Here is a 25,446-nt window from a genome sequence, read left to right on the forward strand (position 1 = left end):
CCACCACGAAGCCCCCGCAACATTCATCATTCGAGAAACAGTAAGTTATTGGCGCGTCTGGGTAGCTCAGTTGGGTTAAGCATCCTGCTCTTGATTTCGGCTCCGGTCATGATCTCGCGGTTCACGAGTTCGAGCCCCGCGTCGGGCTCTGTGCGGGAAAGGTTTCCTGGAGGCGGTGAGAGTTGAGCTGAGTCTTGACTGGGAGTAGGATTTCTCCAGGCAAAGAACAGTGGGGGTAGGAGAGATGGGGTATTCAAGACAAAGGGAATGTGTGTTAAGATAAAAAGGCACAAGAAAAACAGAACAGTTGGAAACTGTAAACTTGTTTGCCATGTCCGGTTTAGATCTTTTTCATTAAGATTTGGCAAAGTTGGTGGTAGCTACAAGTGTGTTATATTATGCTGTATACTTTTGGTATTTAAAAAGTTTCGTAACAATTAATAATAACTTCAAGCGGATCAATGAGAGACGAAGGCATTGCGTATAACTATCCTTTCAGAACTCTAGATCTTCGGGATTATTAAATAATTTTAAGCAGATCCTCAGAACTCTAGATCCTTGGAATGTTAAATCATTTTAAGCAGAATTAAAAAGGGGGTGGTTTCCATGGTCAAATAAGTTTGGGAAACATTGGCTTAAATAAAATTGAATAGTCTTCATCTCCGTAAGAACTCCTAGAGCCTCGAATACTCTCACATTAATTGTTACTGTCCAAAAGGAAGCTACCACCTAGAGCATGTCCCACAATATATTTGATTGTATACTCTTTTTTATGTAACTATCTGCAGAACCGTGGCATTGGAAAGGGTTGGTATAGACTACTTCCGAGAGCTTGACTGAGAAAGAAGATAGAGTTATAGGGTGACAGCTAAAATGGCGGATGAGTGAAGGAAGACATTTCATAAGACGGGAATGTCAAGAGCATGTGTGTATGCCAAGGGCAGAAAGCAGTGGTGAGGGAAGTTAAAGACACAGGAGCAGGGTGCCTGATTGGTAGGGCAAAGGGCGGTGCTTCAGGTTACAAGAAGGAGGCACGTTAACGGACCTCTGCCAGCATCGCTGTTGAAGACGTCAAGATTGTTATAATACTGTGTTTCCATGTTCTATGAGAGAAGGTAGGACTCCAGGTCGGAGACTTGATAAATACACTGGAGGCTACTTACTGAATTTGAGTATCAATTACTATTTTTCCAGCTGCAAGAGACAAGAAACCCAACCCACATAGACTTAAGTAAAAAGAATGTATTGGTTCATGTAATTGAAAAGTACATGGTGGGCACCTGGGTGGTTCAGTCAATTGAGCGTCCAAACTCTTGATTTCGGCTCAGGTCATGATCCCAGGGTCGTGGATCGAGCCCCTCGTTGGGCTCTGTGCTGAGTGTGGAGCCTGCTTAAGATTCTCTCTCTCCCTCTCTCTGTTCTTCTCCCCTGCTCTCTCTCTCTAAGAAAAAATTTTTCTTTAATTTAAAAAAAAAAAAAAAAAGGAAAACTACGTGGTAACTGGCTTCATGCATAGCTGAATCAAGGGAATAACCATATCACCGGGACCCGTCTCTCTGCTCTTAGGTTCTTCTTAGTTGGTTCCATTCTTCCCAGCTGCTGGGAGCTTTAGCCTCTTCTGGTTCCAAGACGGTTGTAGCTCCAGACTTCACGTCTACCATCACAACACTAATCCCATAAGAGAAGAAGTTCACTTCTTTTTCTCAGAAGCCTCAGATTCTTGCCATGCCTCCTTAGTCTGAATGAATTATGTGTCCATCCCTGAAGCAATCCCTACAACCAGGAGATAAGGCATATTCTGATTATCTTAAATCAGTTAGTCCCCAAGTACCCTCCCTACTCCCTCTGCCCCCCGCCCCCGCCAACCTCCAAGTAGTGGAAATCCCCAAAGGAAAATCAGGAGTTCTATATCTCAGGAGTGAAACGTGTTAATAAGGTAATGTCTTCCCATCTCCAAAAACGGAAACTCCCGAAACAGGGCCCTTAGATTTTACCCAAGACGATTTTAAATTCTAAATGGTAGGACGTTTAGGGTCCCGGATCGGACAGCATGAATTAGATCCCTTCCATTTGGGGCACCCAAGTAAACGAAGGCTGTTGACAGCCATCACTGTGAGGGCTGTTGCTTACCGAGGAAGTCCTGCAATAAATCCTCTTCGGAAATAAACAAAAAGCAGTTTTTGAGAACCCAGCTTTCACCGAAGACCAGAACCTGTCAGCCACGGGCAGAAGCCATTAACAGGATTTATATGTGCCCGTATCCAGCACTGAGTCAAAGGGAGATATGCAGAGGGGATTTCTCTCTTCTGGAAACCCAGCAGAGGAATGAGGAAGACTTTCTGGGTAAAGTTTCAGGGAACCTAATGCATAAATCCCCTTAACAAACACTGGGATTTGGGTTTGTAACTCATCCCTCTCAGCTTGGGTCCTATGGAGACAAGCTGCCAGAGGGCCAACACAGCCAGAGCCAGGAAGAAAGGGGTAGAATTTATGGAGAAAACAGGGACACTGCTTAAAATGGTGACATGTCCACAGTGTGGCCCTGGGCACATTTTTGCTTGAGGACACTTGGTGTAGTCCAGGAACTGTTGCCCGAGACCCCACAAAAGCAGCCAGTTGCTGGCTGGTCGGGGGTTGTCCCCTCCCTCGTGATCTGCAGCCTGACTGACCTTCCTTTCTTCTTTCATTTAGACTGTGCCAAAAATGGGTTCTCCCAAACTGTGTGACAAGTTAGAACAGGAGAGTCTGGGTTCTCTCCTGTCTGCATCACAGAGGGTATCATTAATTGGCTAAGTTTCTACCTCACAGGGAAATTTAAAAAACAAACAGACAAACAGCACACATTCTTTTTCCTCCTCTGAATATTCAGATATCCTTCCCATAGGTACCTCTCTGGCTTTGAGTGAGGAAGCCAGAGTCTATATGCAGATAGCATGCCATGATCTCTCTTTACCTATTTGTTGCAGTAGCTATAAAGCCAGAGCAAACGGTGAGTCACAAAAGGAAAAGATCCAGAATGCAGCCAGCTGAAAAAGAGAACAGGAGTGATCTGGTATGATGATAAATGCTGTGCTCTATTTACGCTTTGGCCGTGGATTTGGCCACCACTCAACAGCCTCCATGACCAGCTCTCCACTTTCTGCTTCTTTTCTCCCTCCTGTTCGGTGGCAAACTTACGTTGGCTGAGGATTTACTTGTCACCCCGTGTTGACATTTCAAGTTATTGCATTAAGAAAAACACAGGAGAAAGCAAACAAGCAAGTATATTCTAACAGGTCACCAGGCAGAGGAGTCCTACTCAGATTTCAAAGAAAAGGAGGGGGGTTGGGGTAGAGAATGGAGAACAGATATATTTGTAAGGGGGAAAAATCCTCCTAGCTTTTTGGGCCCAAGTAAGATCTTAGGTTGTGATTATTATTCTCAGCTACTGGTGATTCCTGGGGCTGCTAAGGGGGATTCTGGCCCAACTCCATTTGCTGTGTAATTCTACGGAACCATGCTAACATTCTGATTTCTCTGCTTATAAGTGACTGCGACAACAAAGACCATAACTCCGCTTTAAGAACTGTCTCCACAGTGTCTCCGGGGGACAGGTTTGCTTTGGTCTCTAAATTCCCCAAAGGCAAGCTGAGACTATGTAAATTAAAGAAACAGAGCCAGTGACAACCAGCTCTGTGGTTTTATTTGATTTTCCACAACACATGTCCATCAGCATGTTGTAGACAACACAATATGATTAAAGCACAGCAATCGTCACTCGTATATTGCATTTTAATTGCTATAATGTGCGATGAATAGTGAAGCTGGGACCAGGTATACTTTTCTTTCTTTGATTCATCAGGATTTGTAACAACAGAAAACAGAAGTCAGTCAGTGGGTACCCTGGGCTGGGCTGGGCTGCTTATCAGCCTTGTGACCCTGGATAAGTCACTAAGTATCTTTGGATCCCATTTTCCTCAACTCCGAAATGAGGGGTTTAAACCAGATACGATCTAAACAGCCTTCCACTTCTGGCATTGACCACTGCAAGGTTTTTTCTGGTCTCTGGAATTCGATTTCTGAACCCGGTGATCTTTCAGCCCTTTGGCAGTTGAATCCCTTCCTTTAGGATCTATGACAAAGATGACTTCTGTCTAAGCTTTGGATTTCTGAAACTAATTCCAGTGAATTGCATCATACATATTTTTAACTAGCTTACATTAAATAGAGAGAGAGAGAGAGAGAGAGAGAGAGAGAGAGAGAGAAATAGAGATAGCAATTTAAATAGTTCTTTCCTTGCTGTTCCCTTCCATGAGCATTTGCCCTGGAGTAGATGTGAGACAGAGTCAGGAAGCTGTGCCCACCTCTTCTGAGGGTGAATTTCTTCCTACTCTGAGTGTCATTCTATACCTTCAAGGTGCTTTGTTCGCAATATGGCCCTAGGACATAAGGTGACTGTTTGGTGCTTAACTGATCATTTAGTGTTTCCCTGAAAAAAATAGACCTCTTCCAGTGACGGAAGAAAACCTAGCTGGGTTGGACTTACTCGAAAATGTGGGTGCCTGGGTGCTCAGTCAGCTGGGCGTTTGACTCTTGATTTTGGCTCGGGTCGTCACCCCCAGGTTGTGGGATCAAGCTCCCTGGCCAGCTCCGTGCTAAGTGTGGATCCTGCTTGGGATTCTGTCCCTCCCTCCTTCTGCCTTGCTCTCCCTCTCTGTCTCTAAACTAAATTTTTAAAGACTGCAGAATCTCAGGCCCTCAGAGTTTTTGAGTGTAGTTTTGACTCTGCATAATTTTTGCCTTCTCGGGCGACTTCAGGATTTGATTTGCCTGCCCCACGAGCGTAAGATAGGACTCGGGTGTGAAGGTCACTGGATTTCGTGCTCGTGCCCTGCTTCTAATGGGTCTGTGAAGCGATGAGGGTGGAGTTGGGCGAGCATGTTAATCCGCCCGTTGTACTTTATGGCTTTAAGACCGCTGAACTGGTTGCCCAGGACTCACTCCTTCCCGGCACCCCTTGGGAACTTGCCTTTTGGCGTGAGATCCTGGGGTTGTGCTCTCAGACAGCAGGCAAGCTGCCAGTGTCAAAGTCAGCCTTCCTACCCCAGGAGGCTTTAGCACCAGAAAGGGCTTCCTTTGGGCCATGTGATGGGTAACAATGTGTTCCAAACACTGCAGGGGAAAGACAACACATTTCTACTTGAATGCTTGCTTTTTGCCACCTAAAAACCAACAAGTGGAAGAAGACTGGGAGAAAACTCTGACAGGAGTACGGTAGTCTCTCTATCTGGTAATGAAGCTAGGTGCCTTCTTAACAAATTCTAAGCAAAGATATGGAGTCTGCTTCTAGCCTCTTCATCCTTATTTGCCGCATGGTGGCGGTTCTCGGAGAGAGATCTCTACTTCTCCTGAATGTCACATTACCCTTTAGCATTCCAGAAGCACTTCAGATCTTCAAAACTCTTAATAAGCAATGACTTTTATAGTTATTTTTAAAAGCAGTGATACTTAAATTCTTATCTTTTAAAAACATGCTCAGGGCGCCTGCCTGGGTGGCTCAGTCGGTTGAGTGTCCGACTTCGGCTCAGGTCACCATCTCGCGGTTTGTGAGTTTGAGCCCCGCGTCGGGCTCTGTGCTGACAGCTCGGAGCCTGGAGGCTGCTTCGGATTCTGTGTCTCAGACCTCTCTCTCTGCCCCTCCCCTGCTCACGCTCTCTCTCTCTCTCTCAAAGATAAATAAACATTAAAAAAATTTTTTTAATAAAAATAAAAACGTGTTCATCATAAAGACAAGAGCAAGTGCTGATGATGATAGGGAAAAATTAGAGCCTTCATACATTGTCGGTAGGGATGTAAAATGGTGTAAGCTCTTTGGAAAACAGTTTAGAAGTTCTTGAAAGGACTAGAATGATCCAGCAGTAACATTCCTGGTTACCCAAGAGAAATGAGAACACGTATCTACACAGAACTTATATAGACATGTTCACAGCAGCGTTACTCCTAAAAGCCAGAAATGGAACCAACCCAGATGCCCATGAAATTGAGTGAATTATCAAAATGTGGCATATCCATACAGTGGAATATTATTTGGCAGTAAAAAAATGAAGCATTGATACGTGCTACAATATGAATATTGAAAACACGGTAGGTGAAAGAAGCCAGTCGCAAAGCACCACATACTATGATAACATTTACGTAAAATTTTCAGAATAGGCAAATCAGTTGAGACGGAAGTTACATTTGTGGGGGTCAGGCTGGAGTGGGCAGAAAGGAGTATACTACAAGTCACACAAGTGTACTCTTTACATGGGTAAATCATATAGAATTTGAGACATATCTCAATAAAGCTGTTACCCAAAATCTGTTTAATTAAAAATGATGGATCACTAAATTCTACTCCTGAAATCGTTATTACACTATATGTTAACTAGCACGGATTTAAGTAAAAACAACAACAATACCTTACGTGAGATCATGTCATTTCCCTGCTTCTCTGTCACATCTAGAACAAAACCAGTCTCCTTACCAGCACGTGGTTCCTGCCCACCCCTCCTTCGTCTTGCCACAGTGGCCTCTGTTCTGTTCCTACACTTTGTAAACTGTGTGTTTGTCTCCAGGCCTCTGGGTTTGCTCCTCCCCTGGCCTGATGCGCTCTGCCCTTCTGACCTGCACATTTTTGTCATTCATATGTCACCTTAGGTCCTCCCTGACTACCTTCAGTAAAATTACCTCTCCATCCTCTGCACAGATCGTTGCGACATCCTGTTGTTTTCTCTTCGGAGCACCCAGTTGTATCTGAAATTCCTATTCGTTTTTCTGTTGATTCATCCTACATATCCTGCTCTAAATGAAACCTTCCCTCCTGAGAGCAGGGGCACAGAGATCACCCGGGCCTGGCCCAGTGCCTGACGCATGGGCATCAGTACCTGCGTGATGGACAAATGAATGAGCATTATAGCGTGCTCTGCTTGTCAACCGAGAGTGGACACCCCAGTTTGGTGACAGTGGCTCCCTGTGTGGGGAATTGCTCAAAGCCATTGACCTGGGCACCTCTCCGTCCTTTCTCTGTTATATCCTCAGATAGAGGGCAGGCTAAGATGTAGCATCCTTAATTGCCAGAGGGGACCCAGAGGCCTGGGAAAAAACTAATGGGCCTTGAAACTGTGATCTAATGGAGAGCTTGCAAAATATCGTTCACGATTCAGTCTACTCACTCCCATGCATTCAGTCTCTGAAATGCTCTTCTTCTTAGCACTTTTGTAATTATACGTTGCATTTATGTTGACTTAATTTTCTCTTTTTGTTTATGACATCGTATTGGAAGCTCCTTGAAGGTAGGAAACGTGATTATTCCTTATCCCGTGCCTTCACACACATATGTCAGGTTTGTCTTAGGCACACCGTGTACCTTGACTGCCATTTCTAGCCTCAGCTAACTCAGACATTAAGATGCCGAATTAGATTTTAGGGAGTTTTGTTCTGGGAACCTGATACTTTTTTCCATGTCTGTTGTAAGAGTAATTACACTTTCAGTTCTTCTCTAAGGTCTGTGAAGTGTTTGAAGAAGGTTACCTGCATAGCAACTGGTTTGGGGGCAAAGTAAACATAGGGTTGGGTTGACTTTGCTCAGGAAGCAAGTGGGCTCACCTTGGTGCATTCTCCCTTGGGCGGCTCTCATGTGGAAAGCCAGCCGTCCTACCATTTTATGCACAGCCCTGGCTGGGCCCTGGAGGAAGGAAGAAATACCATGAGATACACAGGCCCAGGCTTTCCAGTGGTGACCCCTTATGGAATGCTAGGAAAAAACTAAAGGGATTGTGGTGTCTTTTCCTGCCTTTTATCAAATCTGGAGGAAGGCTTTGAGACCGGCTTGGGACTGCCCACCCTGAAGAGTTGCTGGCCAACTACTGAAGCCAGCAGGCAGACATTGGTGAGAGAAGGCTCTTCCAAGAGCTGTTGGCTTGGTCCCCAGATAGGATCGTGAGGTCCTAGATGTGGATATATGGGAAGATAGGATCTAGCCAACATTGGTTACTATGCTTGAACAAAAATAAGGTCATTTATTGACATCAATTGCCATCTGTTTTCACCCACTTACATTCAATTAACCCTTAAGCCTACAGTAGAGAATTGAGCTTTATGTTGATTTTCTTGGTGTTGCATTTCCCTGGCCTTACATCTCCATGTAGAATTTTCTGTGGAGATACTGTCCTGGGAAATATGATAGAAATAGTTCAGATTTTTAAAAAGAGGACTCTCTGTCTTATCTTCTCTCCCCCTTCCCCTGCCCTGTCCATCCTATGTTTGAGAGCCTTGCTATAAAAAAATTATCTGAAGTCATTTTACATTTTATATTCTGACATCTTTTTAGTGGGTGCCATGGTTAATGTTATAACTTCCTTAGAAAGAATATAATTTCTCAGAGAACATTAAGCGATATTACTCTGAAACAGAGAATGGCCTCTGTACCTTAATTCTTGATAGGATAAAATAAGGTCATCTTACATGACTCATATACTACCTTACATTTGTATAACACTTCACAGTTTTTAGAGACTCCCCTCCAGAGTTTTGTGTTGAAACACAAAAGACATCATACCAAATCTGATTTTACTTTTGACTCCAAGTAATAGATCATTATTATTGTGTTGTAGCCTTTAAAATAATGATTAATAAAAATAAATAAAAATAAAAATGATAATCAAGAAATAGGCTGAGAAAACGCGTAATGAGCTTTACTTAGCACATTCCATCTTTAGGGAAAACACTCTTAAAATGTTCACAAGTAAGGCAGAATTTCCCATGTTGGGTTATTCTGTGGATACAACCGTCTCCCGAATCAAACTTAAGTTGATGTTGCTCATTATTACTATGAGCTAAGGGACCCATGGAAGTAGGGTATAACTATCAAGATTATGAAACAACCGTGTTAGACACCGCGTGCCATTTAATGAGTCTACAACCGTAACAAAAGAAGACAGATACAACACAGGATATGTCACACCTACAATGAGAAGGTCCCATCCCATAGGCCAGATGACCCCTCTTTTGGTTTTGATATTAGGTGCTGACTCTACCGTGATGAAGCTATGTAGTCTGATGACATGGAAATTCAGTGGAACACCATAGCATTATGGGGTATCTCCAGGCATCACCAGCTTCCTTGTCTTCACATCAAGGTCAATGTAAAAGGGAGGAGAACTTTCTTCCATCCCATTTTTCAATGGCCTTCTTAGGACCTGGCTTAGTATTTTATTTATCTACAAACCATGCATATAATGATTGCATTCGTTATATTATTAGCTATGTAATACAGCTGTGTCCTAAGTAGTATTACTTGTAGTGTCGCATTTAATCCTCATGAGAGTTCTTGGAGGAAGATATTATTATCCTTTCACAGGTAAGAAAACCGGAAGGGAATAGAAGGTGAGGCACGTGCTATGCTTACCTTGCTAGCTCCCATTCGTTCACTCATGATTCATGAAGCATTTATCAAGCAACTACCGTGTATTAGCATCGATGATACAAGGAAGGATCAAACCCAATCCTTGCCTTCAAAGAGCTTAAAGAACTGGGTTGGAGCACAATTTAGTTGTCATTTCAAAGGTAAAGGATCTCAAATGGAGGAGTTTTCTGGCATCTGCCTTAGGACTGTGCGGCCAAGATAAATGTGATGGATAGATGTAAGCATCAGTGCGCGAGTGGGAGGAGATGTCCCAGAAAACATTTTTTCAGCTATGTCTGTGACTCTTGGGAACTCCTCATTCATTATGAAGTTCTTTGATGACACCAACCATTGCGCAGGAATCTCTTCCCAGAGCAATTTATAAATATCAAATAATTTTTATGATGGATAATTCCAGAAAGGGTTAAAGTTGGCTTCTCTGGGACACATAATGGGAAAGTAGCTGAACATGATTTCAAAGGGATTTTTTAGGAGAGAATTCCAATTACAGAGAAGTAATTTCCCTTTCTAGCTTACTAAGCTCTATTTCAGACTAATGCAGTTTCAAGATCCATATCCTTTCTTCCCTTATTTCAACAGATATTTTGAATATGAAAATCTTATGTCAAAACTTAGCTGAAGCCTTCATCAGGCTTTTGAAAGGCTAAGTAAGAATTCTGTTTCTAGGAATAAAAAGATGTGGATCAGAAAGATTCTTTGCTGGCTAGAGTCCCTTTTCGGATGGTAGTTCAAGCAGTCTTTAATCATATTTTTGTTGATTATTTATTAGTTTCCCTGGGAAATCAAAGACTCGGCAACGTAAAATGTGTTTTCCTGAAGATATTTTATGAATCAGAACCCGGAGTAAAGAAATAATGGAAAATACATTTCCTTTGCCGATATGGACTAATTGAGAATTAAAAGACCTTTCTCTCTAGTCAGTGCCCCACATGGAAATGCTAAGTGACCTAACTGGCCCAATTGTACCGACCGCAGTTTCTGCCCAGACAAAACTCTTATGCCCCAAGTAGATAAAGAGAGCGCTTTGTCAGTAAATCAAAAGTGTGGAACACTAGAACTAATTTAAGTAAAGGGATAGGCTCCAAGCCAGCTGTTTGGGTAAACCCACATGGAACCAAAGGGGGAAACTGATGTAACTTAATATGTGTGTATTCCAGCCATCAGCCTAGGGTGTGTGTAACGCAAGCTTGTGGTGTTTGCCGTCGTGAGAGGCACGAAGGCAGACTCCCGTCCTCAACTGCGTGGGGCTGCCAGCTTGCGGCAGCTTTGGTCGATACTGGGCTTGCTCTTGGGGAGCCAGACTTTGGCTGGTTTCCTGATGAAGGGTAGGGGAACTGCGTGAAATGTGTTTACTCATACACATCGTCCTGGTCAAGTGAAATCAAAAGGCATCTGAAAAAAACAATCGGCCAGAGCAAAACACAAAGAAAATACGAATGCGTTTTGTGCTGTTGAGGCCAGTATAATTTTGGGGGATATACAGGATCAACACACACGACAGACTGGAACACGATTGGGAATAATGAAGTATGGCTGTGTAGCAGAAACAGCAGACTATGGTGGTGAAGAGCGTTAAGAGCCAGATGGTCTGAGTTCGAAACCCACCCTGCTGCTTAGTAGGTACAAGAGCTGGGGCAAGTTAGTTAGTCCTTCTCCACTTGGATCCTTGTCTGTAAAGTAGAGATGGTAAGAACACCCACCTCAAGGTCAACCAGGTGTCATTTGGGACATACGTAAGAACCACGTGACCTAGCGAATTAGGTCAGAAGGCCCGAGGATTTTGCTTCTCTGTGTTTTGAAGCCCTTGGTAGAAATGTCTTCATGAAGTTGAACCAATATGCGAATATCTTTGACGCTATGAAAACATGCCGATTTCTTATAGTTCAGTCTACTAAAGAGGGGCTCGGTATGACAGCATGAATGGAGAAAGAGATTGTTCTGGTTTTCTGGAAAAAAAAAAAAGAATACCCATCTCATAGGATTGTTATGGATTCATAAAAGTAAAGGTGTTTAGAATGGTACGTGGCCCACAAGAAGCATTCTATAAGTTGGTGATTGTTATCATAGATCAGAAGTCAGAAGCTCAGGTGCCCAGGGGCGCCTGGGTGGCTCAGTCGGTTGAGCGTCCGACTTCGGCTCAGATCATGATCTCATGGTTCGTGAGTTCGAGCCCCACGTCGGGCTCTGTGCTGACAGCTCAGAGCCTGAAGCCTGCTTTGGATTCTGTGGCTCCTCCTCTCCTTGCCCCTCCCCCACTCATGCTCTGTCTCTCTCTGTCTCTCAAAAATAAATAAACATTAAAAAAAAATTTTTTTTTAATGTAGAAGCTCAGCTGCCCACAGTGCCCAGCATGGTGACCACTGGCCGCAAAGACCAGTGGTGTGCAGATGACGGCAGTCAGGACAGTGGCACCTGCTCCTTAGCTACAGCCGCCACTCTGCTCTGCACTCGATGTGGCCCTAGGGGGATGCTGGTCCAGTGTCACCATATCTTCTGAAATATCAGAATTGGACATTCGGACAGCTGGACTTTGCTGAAAATCTCTGAGCTCTTAACTCTCGCTGATTTATTTTAAAACCTTCTCCAAGCCAAATAAAACCCTGTCTGCAGGCTATGGGCCACCAGCTAATGACATCTGTGGTCTAATAATGGAACGCTGACATGTAGCTTACAGAAGTCCTTGTGATGAATTTATTAGCACACTGTGAAACAGAGATTCATTTTGATTCTGGAAATATTCATTGAGTTCCTACTATGCGTCAGACCCTGTGCTGATGCCGAGAATACAGTAGCGACCAAGATAGACAGTCCAAGGGATGTGCACACTTTATAAGACTTTTGAAGAGAAAGCAACACCTGGTACCTAAAAGATACTCAGTGTTGGTTCCCAGCTCCTTCCATTACCTCTGCTAAGTCTAGACCTGATCCCATGAGTATTTGAAAGCTGATTTAGGTTTTTGAAGAGTAACAGCATGGTGCAGTGTAAAACTAATAAATCTACCAACAATATTGCAGAAATATCCGACTGAAGTTCTGTTCCTCTTAGTTTCCTGCTTTTTCTCTGATTAGTCCCTCTCTTTTACGCAGAAGCACTTCATGACTTGGGGACATGAACTTGGGCTATGATATGTTGCCACCGTTTGCATATTGCTTCCTACATTTTTCTCAATTTGTCTTTGAGAGTGTGAACTTCCTTCACACTTGCAAAGATGCTCAGTGGAACACTAATCCTGTGAGCTAATTCACCATCATTTGAGAAACAGGGAATATTATGTATCCCCTCCCTTTCTTGGAGATTCACAAAGCCCGTTAGCAAAGCCCGTTGAAGGCTCTGCAGACAAAACTTCTTGCTAAACCTCGTCTAAATAAATGTTTCCCAGATGTATTTGACCAAGGTGCACCATCCCCCCACCCTTTTCCCCACTTAGTACACTTTAATATACTGATTTACTGTAGTTGTTTGGCCCATTTGGAGAAATACTGGATTCCCCAATTCTGCTTCCTACTAGGAACCATAGTGTCTTTAAAATTTCTTCCCTTCCTGAGTAGTCACAGCTAAAGATATCTCCCAAGAGCTCAGACTTTATTCTCAAGGAGCTAGCAAATTGAGTGTGGCAGTGGCCATCTTGGTGGTGCCTGACCATTGAACTATAAATCTTGGAGGAAAGAGACTGTCATCCCTAGTTTTTCTGCTGCACTACGCACAGGGTCGTTCTGCAGCGAGTGTAGAGTAAATGTACATTAACTGGCCAGTGAATGCCCCCACCAGAAACATTCCAGGAGGTTCTAACAGTAGATGAATTTAGATAAAGCACAGTACTAGTCCTATGACTTTTGGGGTACTAGTCCTATAACTTTTCCGCAAGTTCAGAATGATTTCCCAATTTAAAAAACCTTTTTAATCTATCGAACCATGTTCCTAAAATGTGTGAATCATACCTCACCTTGAAAAACATTTTGGGGCGCCTGGGTGGCTCAGTCGGTTAAGTGTCCGACTTCGGCCCAGGTCATGATCTCGCGGTCCGTGGGTACGAGCCCCGCGTCGGGCTCTGTGCTGACAGCTCGGAGCCTGGAGCCTGCTTCGGATTCTGTGTCTCCCTCTCTCTCTGCCCCTCCCCTGCTCACGCTCTGTCTCTCTCTCTCTCTCAAAGATAAATAAACATTAAAAAAAACTTTTTTAAATATATTGCATGGCTTGGCAAGCCTGAGAGATGAGAGCAAGAAGGAAAAAATGGAGGATGCTCGTAGATAGGTCAGGAAAAGGGAATGAAGAATTAAGTGAACGACGCAATCAGCAGGTTTGGGTTTTCCCAAAGACCAGTGGCTGATATTGGGTCTCTGATGGTGTCTCCTACGAGCCCAGTTCCCACGCTGCATTCCAGATTGGGTCTGCCCAGGCCTCCCACCGAGTCTTGCGGCCATGGCATTTGCCGGCACATTCTGCCGTCCCGACGGCCGACTCCCCTACGACCACCCTGTCCCACCCGCCTCCTGTGTAGGTGGCACGTCGGGCCCCTTCGCTTTGGACCCAGGCCTGGGATCTCCTCCGCCATCATGTAGTTTTCCTGCAGGCCTCACCCCACCCAGCCACGCTGCTCAGCGCGGCACGGCAAGACTCAGCCTGACTCTTCCTCGGAGAAAGAGGAATTAGCTTCGGCGTTGGGGGTTCAGCTGTAAAGTGACGTTTCCCACACTCATAGACTTGCATACCGATGAGGAATTCAAGTTTATTTTAGACTGTTGCTATGAGCAGGCCCCAAATGACAAGGGAGCACGGAGCTCATTAACCATCCTCGTAAGCCTCGGGAGCTCTCACGTGTCTTCTTGGTTGTGGGCACAGTGCTAATTCTTTGGCTTTAATACAATTCCTTTCCAACCAGCCCCTCACATTTGTAAATCTTCAGTAAAACGTATGTGGGAAATCAATAGGACACGCTCCAACCCAGTTTTCAATAGTCAGAGGAAGACCATCCTGGCCTTTAACATCGGTCCCGTTGACGCTAATGTTGCTACAGCCAGTCCCTGTGCCCTCAGCCCCACCCCCCGAGTTTTATGAAGGTGAGCAATTTAGGACAGTGAGAGTCACGGGATTTTGAATAACTTAGTTCCTAGGTGTGTTTGGAATGGAAACAAAGATAACCCTGTTCAACAGTGAATTTGTGCCTCTGGGTGAACGGCCAGGTGTTCTCCCAACTGAACTGTGAGACTAATTTCTTCCTGGCCTCTGGAAACCAGCTGAAGCAGTGGGCCAGCTGGTATATCTTCAATCTTGCATACCAACATCTTTCTCTGATTCACAGATTTCCTTTATCCCCAGCACTTCCTCTGGTATGTGCATCCCCGACAGTAAGCGATATCTCTTATTGGATTTGGGCATTTTTAAATCGTTGAGTCTTTGGGTGGGGAGGGTAGAGGAAGGAGGGTAGATGGTTACATTCGAATATTTCCAGTGGGAATCGTGCTTTTAATCTCATCCACCTCTGATTCTTTTTTTTTTTTAATTTTTTAAATGTTTATTTTTGAGAAAGAGAGAGAGACAGAGAGACAGAGTGTGAGCAGGGGAGGGGCAGAGAGAGAGGGAGACACAGAATCCAAAGCAGTCTCCAGGCTCTGAGCTGTCAGCACAGAGCCCGACGCGGGGCTCAAACTCACAAACCGTGAGATCCTGACCTGAGCCAAAGTTGGACGCTTAACTGACTGGGCCACCCAGGTGCCCCTCACCCACCTCTGACTCCTGTGCATCAGATGGTCTCCACATTCATGAGAAGAGGACGCTAAAGTCATTGAGGGTGGCATTATGAGCATTACCTTTTTTTTTTTTTTTTATGTTTACTTATTTTTGAGAGAGAGAGCTCAAGCAAGGGAGGGGCACAAAGAGAGGGAGACACTGAATCCAAAGCAGGCTCCAGGCTCCCAGCCGTCAGCACAGAGCCCAACATGGGGCTCGAACCCACAAATGCAAGATCATGACCTGAGCCGAAGTCAAACATTTAACCGACTGAGCCACCCAGGCGCCCCTGAGCATTACTCTTTTTCACATTGAAATGATCTCAGAGGAAACAAAGTTAATGTGTATCCCGTTGTTCCAACACCCGCTATGACTAGAGTATACAACAAGAAACTCTGGAGATTTTTATCTAGAGGAGAAATTTCCTGGGGAAACTGAGAACTTTCGTTTGCAAAGCACAGCTTTTTCCGTATTAATCGACACACACTTTTCCGCGATCTGAGATTTGGAGAAGCCCAGAGATTCGCCTGGTGAGGCACAGGGTAGAACTTGACCCTTAGAAGCGGCAACCTATACCTGATGGTCTGGCAGTTCTCAGGATATATCAGATCATACCCATAATCTATTTCCCCAAATAGCTGTGACATGCAAGATTCTCCACGCACTAAAAAGGGTATTTGAAGGTCACAAGTAAGTTCAGGGGACCTTTGATGACTTGAACGTGCCCACTTTCGGCAGCCTGTGCATGCTGGCGCCTTCTGGTATAATCTGGACGTACCTTACCCAGGCGTATTTAAAGGGAAACGAATGTTTCTTCACTAGTATTACAGTTTTCAGGAGGCTATGGCGCCTCGGTTGAAACTCTCCCTGTCTGTTTTTGAGACGAAACTTCCGGGAGCGCCACCACCCGTCCAAGGTGAACTTGACCATGATGCAAACCATGAACCCCCTTTGGTCTGGTGTGTGTGCGTATTTTGGTGGACCGGACCAAGCCGTCACAGCGAGGGCTCAGCTGGCGAATGCCGTTCTCAGCCATTCACACAAACCTAGCCTATGCCTGAAGGGTGTGCATTAAAACACACGTGGCTTTTCAGGCACACTTTTAAACACACTGGATACTTCAATTGCAGATTCCCTTGAACTGGATGCTAGTAGATCTTTACATGTTGCAAAAACAATAATGTAGTAATTAAGTAATAATCTGGCAAAGTACGGTAACAGCTTTCACCCCTAAGAACGTATGTCACCTATACCGTTGACACACGGAGTTGTCTGTTGCAAGATTTCTCCGCACTTGGTAACAATTGTAACAGTTGAAGTTACAACATGTTGCCTGAAAAAGCAACATAGGTGAATTTTCAAAGGGGAATTTCTCATGGTTCATAACTAATAATAAAATAATAAAGCTATGCCCATGACAAAAATGCCCGCAGGAGATAGCACAGGACATGAACGGGGAACCCGGACTAGCTTTTTAAAGAAGATATAAAATTCTAAGACTTCGGAAAAATTCAGCTTAAGAAATAGCGTGAATAACAGCTATTAATATTTGTTGCGTGTTACCCTATGTCGAGCTGTGTGCCGCGTGCTTGGTGTCGATTTTTAAATTTCATCCTCACGAGTCTCTCCGAAGCAGGTGTTTTATTTTCCCTATTTGTTAGACAAGAAAGCTGTGGCTCCAGAAAGCGTCTTGCAAGGTCATTCAGTCTCCAGCAAGTGGGGAACACTGGATTCCAGCTCACGCGGTCAGCCTTCAAGCCGTTGTTCGTGGCCATGTCCCTTGCCTCGTACATCATTTCTTCCCATGGCAGAGGTCACAGCAGGCCAAACCCAGCCTTAGGTGACAGTGGTCACTGCCGAGCGGTTACTCAGGATTATTTCACGTACCTTTGGGTAGTCTTTCATGTTATCCCCAAACCAGCTCCACGATGTAGGTGGCGGTGATCATCCCCATTTCACGGATGAGGACAACGGACATTCAGGTGGAGCAGTGTGTCCCAAATGCTGGCAGGGCTAACGTCCCACTCCGGGCAGTCTGGTCCTGGAAGCTACTCTCTCAACCTTTAGGCTAAGAAGTGCGGCTGGCCGCCGCCATTTTAAAACCGGGATGTTTCACACTACGAATAAAGATGTCTGAGTCCTCTTAGAAGACAAAACAAGGTGGGACGATCGAACAGTACTGGTTCCCTTCCACCTGGCAAGGGTCGCTTGGCCGCCATGGGTAGCTGCTCACTGTAGATGGCTGTCTCCCTCCACTACCCCTCCCTTTCACTGCTTTCCTTCCTGCGTCCTCACTTCGGGGGGCATTTAATTTGCAGTTTGGGCGTGGGGTCTCCCTGGTACCGGAGCTGCTTCCGCAGGGGTCTTTCTGTTGTATGTGTCGGTGCGAACGGCATTCCCCACAAAATAACGACAAACTCCTCCTCGAGGGTCTTCCTCCGTCCCCTTCCCCTGCATCTCAAGTGTTGCCCCTCAACCAGGCAGGGAGCATGGGAGGCTTACAACCTTTTCTCTCTCTGCCTGGTTGGTAGCAGTCGGCCGGTGTTTGGTTGGCCATGACCAAGGTGGCAGCAGCCTCTCCAGGCTTTGGCACACAGCTTGGTAGGCTGTTGTGTGACCCAGAGACCCCCAATCTCTGTACGCGTTAGAGCAAAATACAACTATAACACCCGGAAGTGAAGAGAAATATTTTGGCAGGTCCATGCCTCCTCAGCAAACTAGAGCATTCTGTCTTGAGGGAGGATTTTCTAAGAGCTCAGTCTTGATTATTTGTTCCACGTTGGGCCAAACCAGTGTATTATTGGTAAGATAATGAGTGGCATTCACCCAGGGGTAATCCTTGCAGGGATTTTGATGATGCAGTAAATCATGAGAGTAAAGCCCGAGTGGTTTATGCCATTAAAACCTTGGGATAGAATTAGACTTGTAATCACCACTTGCCCATGTTTTGTCATTTATGATAATTATAGTAGTAATAATCCGTGTATTGTTGAGAAGTAGCAGTCAGAAGCATCCATCAATTTTTTATCGACACCAAATCAAGTTGATACTTCATCTTTGCTGCAAAAATGTAGATTGCACCAATTAGTCTAAAGAAATTGGGCAGTCATTAGCAATGAAGTAAGCAGTTAATCTACAGAATATTTCTGGTTCCTCTGATGCCAACAATCCCTCTTAATTATGTGGAATATTGCGAGCGTCTCTGGGACTCTGTCGATGGTGCCATTGTTGGCTTAGGTTAGAGGGAGCATCCGCGTCCCTGCTTTTATTTAAAAGAATGCACTGTTACCTCCCAGCCCCCTCTTGTACCCTTCTGAGCTTCCAGGCAAATTTATTCTGAAGCAGAACACTCAAATCAAAGCAGTTGGCATTTTCTTTTTCTTATTGAGAAATAGGGATTTTCCCCAGTGGGCTGCTTTCAGGGATGGTGTGTTAGCTCCCCATCCCATACTTGTTACCTCTTCTTGTTCACCTTACCCAAATCATGGAATAATCATCTTGAAAAGAAAGGAAGGAAGGCAGGAAGGGAGAAAGGGAGGGAAGGAGAGAGGGACACACACAGAGAGAAGAAAGACCGAAAGAAAGAGGCAGAATTTGAAAGAAAATCCAACCAGTTGTGAAGAAATCCTGGTGCTAATGAGCTTTCTACGTCTGCCTCAAGTCTTTTCCCCAGGCTATCCTGATCTCCCTCTCTAGACATTTTCAATCGGCATTGCCCATAAATTGTACTAAGCAGCTGAATAATGTAGTGTGGAAATTTCAAATATATATATATATATTTTTTTCTATTTAGGAAGTTTGGAAAAGCAAGACTAGGAAAGAAAGAACTCACCCCTAACCCCCCACCATGACACCAACCTCCATAACTATCTTTTGGTAGATTTTATTGCGATCTCTTAAATGTACTCCTATGTTGAGTTTTGTTGTTGTTCGTCTTTTGGTGTTATTACTGAGTTGACCCTTGAACCATGCAGGGTCAGGAACGCTGATCTTCTGCACAAAAATCCCCATATAACTTCTGACTCCCCCCAAAACTTAACTGATAGCCTCCTGTTGAAGGGAAGTATTACCAGTAACATAAATAGTCGATTAACACATATTTTGTATGTTACATTTATTATATACTGTATTCTTACAATAAGGTAAGCCCTAGAAAAGAAAATACTAAGAAATCATACAGAACAGACTTAACAGTATAGTACTGCATTTACCAAAAAATGAACCGTGTATAAGTGGACCCGTGCAGTTCAAACCCATTTCTGTCCAAGAGTCAACTGTATTCTCTTTTTCAGTTGTCATAATAATTTTTTCACTTTGCTAACAATTTCAGTAACCATTTTCCATGTATGAATAGTACTCCATCAAATATGGAGTGTATATTTATCCAGGTTTTAGATTATTTCCCTGAGATAAATTGCCCAAAGTGAAATACTGGATCAAAACTGATAAGCTTCTTTAAAACTCCCAATAGAAATGGACAAACTGCAACCCAAACGGATTGTACCAATTTCAAAAAGCCCACCAGTAATTTTATACACGTACCAGTTTCATTTTAGTGAATGAGATTTGAATTCAGATGCGTTGGCATGCTTGTAGCTAAACTGAAAATATAAATCGTACCCCTCCATATATGGTGCTCTGACTCAGATTGGCTTTAACAGGGGCAAGTATTATCTCATGTTACAGGAAGTTCAGAAGTAGGACAGCTGTAGGTGTGATACGATCAGAGGCCCAATGATGTCACTGATGACATAGATTCCTCTCTTTTAAGCTCACCATCGTAACCTTTACCCTCGTGCCGGCTTCCTTCATGTTTCAAATGGCTGCAGCTGCCCCAAGCATCACATCCAGATGTAGAAGCAACCAAGATGGAAAGAGATCAACTCTTCCAGTGCCTCCTTCTCAAGAGTGAGGAAATCTTCCTAGAAACTCTCAGTTGACCTTCTTTCCGGTCTCATTGCCCAGATCTGGGTCAGTCGTTCGCTGCTGAACTGAAGATTGCCAAGGGAAATGGAAACAGCATTATTGGCTTTATTAACCAAGATTTTCACTTGAGCTGGCGGTGGCGTCCATTTTCTCGGAGTGTTGAATGCGTGAATAAAACAGGGGTTCTGTTAGCAACGAAGAAGAAGGGAATGGTTGTTGGGGAGAGAACCAGTAGTGTCTCCCTGATTTTTTTTTTTTTTCCTCATTCTCTGGCACACTCTTAGAACCAGTTAAAATTCTGTAGTTCACGCGTTTAACAGATATGCGCAAAATATACGTTAAGTCCTGGGCTTTGGCCTCCGTGTAAGGTCCTCATGTACTGTGATCATGCTTCGTGTTTCCTTCACGTTTTCCTAAAAACCTGCCTTGGTGCAGCTCCCCAAATTTGGAAATCGGGACCTCCTCTATTTTTATAAACTTTTGGCATAATATAGGTCTCCTAGGGAGAGACTTAGCACTGGCTTTTCGGTTAGAGAATTCCTGTTTGGTAGAGATTTAACATCCACTACTGACACTGTGAGGGCTTCTGCTGAGACCCAGGGTTTACAGCCTGATGAAACAAGCCTCGGTTGCAGTCTGAATTACTCAGGCTCAGGAAGTCTTATTCCACCGCACAGCCCGGCATTTGGAACGTTCCACTGCTCATTAGCCCCTCCAGCAAAAGACCAGGAGAGGGGAGGGTGGGGACCAAGGAATTCCTTTCAATCAAATACTCTTGTTTCATGTAGTTGGAGAAATGGCTGAAATTGCCGCCTCAAAGAGTCTTTTTGAAAATAATCTAGTTTATCTCTCCACTCATTTTGCCACTAACTGTACAAATTATTGGTGTTACGTTTTATTTAAAAAAAAAAAAAAAAGGCAGCAAGGTAAGAAAACACGTCCCTGGGTTGAAGAAACCAGCCTGGTTACTCCATGGCTCACAAATTCAGTACTATTTTGCATTTCTTACACCCAGTTGAGTCATAGGGTACAGACACCGTCTTTTTATTAATGCCTGACTTGCAGGTAACTTTTGGCACCAGAGATACCGAGGTGATCTTGGATCAGACCTGCCGGTTCCTGGGGCACCTGGGTGGCTCAGTCAGTTGAGTGTCCGACTTTGGCTCGGGTCATGATCTCGCGGTTTGTGGGTTCAAGCCCCGCGTCGGGCTCTGTGCTGATGGCTCAGAGCCTGGAGCCTGCTTTGGATTCTGGGTCTCCCTCTCTCTCTGCCCCTCCCCTGCTCATGCTCTGTCTCTCTCTGTCTCAAAAACAAATAAAACATTAAAAAAAAAAATTATAAAAAAAACAAAACCTGCCCGTTCCTTCAGCCAAGTAGATGAAATCCCCCAAAAACACCCATTTCCTACCTCACCATGATGGAGTCATGGCTTCTGTTGTTATTCTGGGTGGAGACAAACACAAAAAGCAAAAAAAACCCCACCTACTATACTTGTATACTGTTTGTTTTACAGTTTGTAAGAATTTTTACAACGTAATTACATGTTCTAATTATGAGATTACATACATTTCTACCACTTACATAATCAAGTGTAATTATACCGACTACTTGAACAGACAGTGATAAAAATTACTCGAAGCAAAAATTACACACAAAAAAATGCCGTTTCACAAAGGCTTTTGGAGCATATACTCCACAGCCTCCCAGAAGGTGGGTCATGGTGAATACAATAAAAAGCCTTCAGTAGCTTAGTTGTCCTCGGTAGGGCACGACGGATGACTCGTATCATTTTGGAAGCCTCGTCTTTTTAAAACTGTTTTTCAGGGGCACCTGGGTGGCGCAGTCGGTTAAGCGTCCGACTTCAGCCAGGTCACGATCTCGCGGTCCATGAGTTCGAGCCCCGCGTCAGGCTCTGGGCTGACAGCTCGGAGCCTGGAGCCTGTTTCCGATTCTGTGTCTCCCTCTCTCTCTGCCCCTCCCCCGTTCATGCTCTGTCTCTCTCTGTCCCAAAAATAAATAAAAAAACGTTGAAAAAAAAATCAAAAAAAACAAAAAAAACCAAAACTGTTTTTCAGACATAGCACCCATGATACATATCACCGCTACCCGTGCAGAAGCTGGTTGAATTCCGGGTTTGTCTCCTTCTTCCCCTTACCTCCTGTGATTCCTTCCCTCTCTCCCTTCCGTTCTCTTTCCTCCTCCCTACCGCCTGACTTTTATCTAGGGGCCTGGAGAAGGATTTGAAACAGTAGGCTAATGGGGACAAATGAACTTGGATTCCTGGGACGTTATTTCCCACTCGAGTAATCCTTGGATCAAAATGTTCGAAAGCAACTGGCTTGTAAGAGTTAACGTTATGCTGAAAATTTTCTACCTTACTCCTCTGACTGTGGACGAGATCGGAAGTCAAGATCCATTGGGTTTCATGGCCCTTAGGAGCATCTGTAGCTTGGCGTCGTTGTGGAAGAGAAGCAAAGTAGAGAGAGGAAAGTAAACACAGACCACAGTGTAAGCAAAATGAGGAACCTTTAAAATGAAGTATGATGTTACAGACAGTTCCCTAGAAACAGCATGCTATTTCTTATAATTGTTTCTTTCATCACTGAAAACAAAGTGTATTGAAAGAGTCATTTTTCTGCGAGTCAAGTCCTTTCCCTCCGGTGTTTTTTTCAAGACATTTGTTTTAAGCAAAATGTTCTAAAATACAATTTTAAAACTTATCTATTTGCGACTACCATTAACACCGCTAGGGTGTCTCCAGAACCTTTCCATCACTTCCCATGTTAAGTCATCTCTTGATTAAAAAAGAAAATAAAATCCCTAATCACCTGTCCCGAGTTTACAATTCAAAGCAGTTGTTTTTGGACTAGCCAGTCATGTTCTCCTAAGGACAACATCTCTTAGGTGTGCCGTTCATCGTCCATATGGAGCAAATTAGAGAGAGAAGGAGGGGAGCTGCCACTGTTTCTGATTGGTTACGGTAGTATTAAAAAAAAAATTGACTCACCCTGCTCTGGAGAAGAAAGATGGATAAAATGCTCTTTGAACACACTAGTCTTTTTTTTTTTTTTCTTCTAAATGTCGGTACAGAAGGGTTGCATTTATATTTGGCTTTCCAGACCTGTCTCTTGACCTTCTAATTACTTTATTTGAAACAGCACTGAGGGTATAATAAACCTGGAGGTTGCCTCTCCTTTGCTTTATCATAAATTAAAGCTGCCGGTTTGTCGAGGTGAAAGTGGAGGCAGAATGTTCATTACCGCTCAAGTGATGGCTTGTCAATAGCAGTGCTTTTTAGTTTGTTCTAGTCAGCACTTGCTGTGCATTTTGTTGGACCACTGGGAAATAAATACAACAAGATTATACGTTTGGAATACCACAAGAGTTCACAGAAAAAAAAACACACAAATGATAAATTATACACTGGGTAGAAAGTGACATGCTATCTTGTGCTATTAACAACCAAAGATAATTGCAACGAATTGTAATTGCAGTTTGCAACTTACAGTACAGTGTGTCCAACATCAATCTTAATAGTGAACAAAGCAATTTATATTAAAACTTAATTCACTTGGTAACTTTCTGCTGTATACACGGGAGCTAACAGATGTAGCTTTTCAGAAAGTTCAAAGGCATTTGAAACGTGGCAAGAAATGCTAATGCAGTAAGCCTTGGAGAAATATTGCATTACTACTTGTAATGAAAACAAATGTATGTCATTATCTCCTACTTTGTGTTTATTTAATAAAATATGCAGTTTGCATGTTGGTGAATTCAGTGTTTCTGAATGGATATGGAACAATGTTCTATTTGGAATCAGAGGCCATACAGGACTAGCAATTATGCATCCAGTATAAATAGTCTGCTTTACGATTTTAGTAACATGCCCCTTAATGCTTCACCGGGTTTTGTATGAGGTGTAACAGCAAACTGGAGTAACTTTATTCATGACTTTCCTTAGATTGGATGTCTTTGAAGCAAGAAAGGGAGATCTCCTGGAATTACTTAAGAGAACAAGCATATTTGTTTTGTGAGCTTGACTGATGGCCAGTAGAGCAGTTGAGTGAAATCTCTAAACTGATTAGGGCTTTAGTTCAAATAATCTTCTACCTTTTTCATTAATTTATTCCTTAATGCTATTTTGTTGCTCTTCTACCAAGGATAATAATCTCACACTCGCTGACCTCCATGAGTGGATGACCTAGAGCCCATAACTAATCTTATTTATCTCCTGACCAGCCGAACTTCATTTACCTTGACTGGATAAAGAGCCTTGCAAGTTCCTAAGCTTCCCCTCCTTCGTAGCTTTCTAGTTAATCTACAGTAAAGGGAAAGATGATAGGCTTTCCCAGTCAAGATCCAGAAGCATCCGGGGACAGTGGAAACTTCTGGCCATTTCTCTTTCTTTCTTGAGCCCTACTCTCCTAACGCAACGACTTTCATTTTGAAAGTCAATTTCCAGCCATGGGCCATATGCACACGTTGTCGAATTTAGTTTTAATTGTTGAGTACACGTACATAGAATTTTATATTCCGCTTTCTTTTGTTTAATACCAAAGTGTTGCCCGTGTTTCATAATTTAATAATTGTGCATTTTAGTGACAGTAATTCATTAAGTTTCTGTACTGTGTTTTTCCTAAGCATTCCCCATTATTAACATTGTTGGGTTACTTCCACTCGGTTTCACTATTACAGATACTGCTGCAATAAAAATTTCTTTCGCTGTTTTTTTTTTTTTTTCGTTTAGATTATTTCTCTGGAAAATATTATTAAAAGTGTAATTATTAAGCAAGCGATGTAAACATTTGTGTGGCTTTTTGCCTTATTACATTACTGAAGTAGGTTCCCGGACTACTTTATAGTAGTTTATATTGCCTCCGGCAATGTTGGAGGACTACATAATTTTGTCACGGCAACACTGAGATTTAGCCTGGTTCTTTCATTTATAAACGAAAGGATGTTGAGCAAGTTACTTAACGCCTCTGCCTCGTCTGAACCCTCATTATTCCCCATCTGAATGAAGGTGATAATAATGGAGCTGAACTCACGGATCGTTACGAGTATTACAGTGCTGTGCATATGTAAAATTTTGGGGACAGTGTCTGCCACATAGGAGCACTCAGAAAACATCGGCTGTTATTATTCTTACTAAAATCTAACTTTTCTCCTTATTGAGTATCACCTTCTATGTAGGCTGCAGTCTTTAAAGGAAATGCTGTAGTAGCCCATTGAAGCTTAGTGGTCAGTAGACTCCATAAGCAACCTCCGTCTGTATTGAGTGAGCACTTTAGCATTGCTTAGGCAATGAGCCACGAGGAAGAACTCTGCAGGAGTGAACATGCTGTC

General features: G+C 43.6%; 1 protein-coding gene and 1 long non-coding RNA gene across 5 annotated transcripts in view; one reads left to right on the forward strand and one right to left on the reverse strand.

Moving 5' to 3' along the window:
- The window catches only part of FTO (FTO alpha-ketoglutarate dependent dioxygenase), a 387,882-nt gene that overhangs the window by 288,080 nt on the left and 74,356 nt on the right, over positions 1 to 25,446 (forward strand). The window contains exon 9 of one of the 4 annotated variants that reach the window (XM_042968313.1): positions 20,003 to 21,280. The exons of 2 other annotated variants lie outside the window; for them this stretch is intronic. In XM_042968313.1, the coding sequence (XP_042824247.1) occupies positions 20,003 to 20,030 (28 nt within the window). In that variant the 3' untranslated portion in view covers positions 20,031 to 21,280. Of the gene's footprint in view, positions 1 to 19,944; positions 21,281 to 25,446 lie in introns of those variants that run through there. One more of the 4 variants, XM_042968314.1, reaches the window with a different exon arrangement.
- On the reverse strand, positions 1,482 to 6,465 carry LOC107181045. Its single transcript, XR_001511838.2, has 3 exons — positions 6,441 to 6,465; positions 2,954 to 3,026; positions 1,482 to 1,773 (listed from the first exon to the last, which is right to left on the reverse strand). It is a non-coding gene; the product is annotated as an uncharacterized LOC107181045 (long non-coding RNA).

Source organism: Panthera tigris, chromosome E2, assembly GCF_018350195.1.
Source record: "Panthera tigris isolate Pti1 chromosome E2, P.tigris_Pti1_mat1.1, whole genome shotgun sequence".
Taxonomy (NCBI): domain Eukaryota; kingdom Metazoa; phylum Chordata; class Mammalia; order Carnivora; family Felidae; genus Panthera; species Panthera tigris.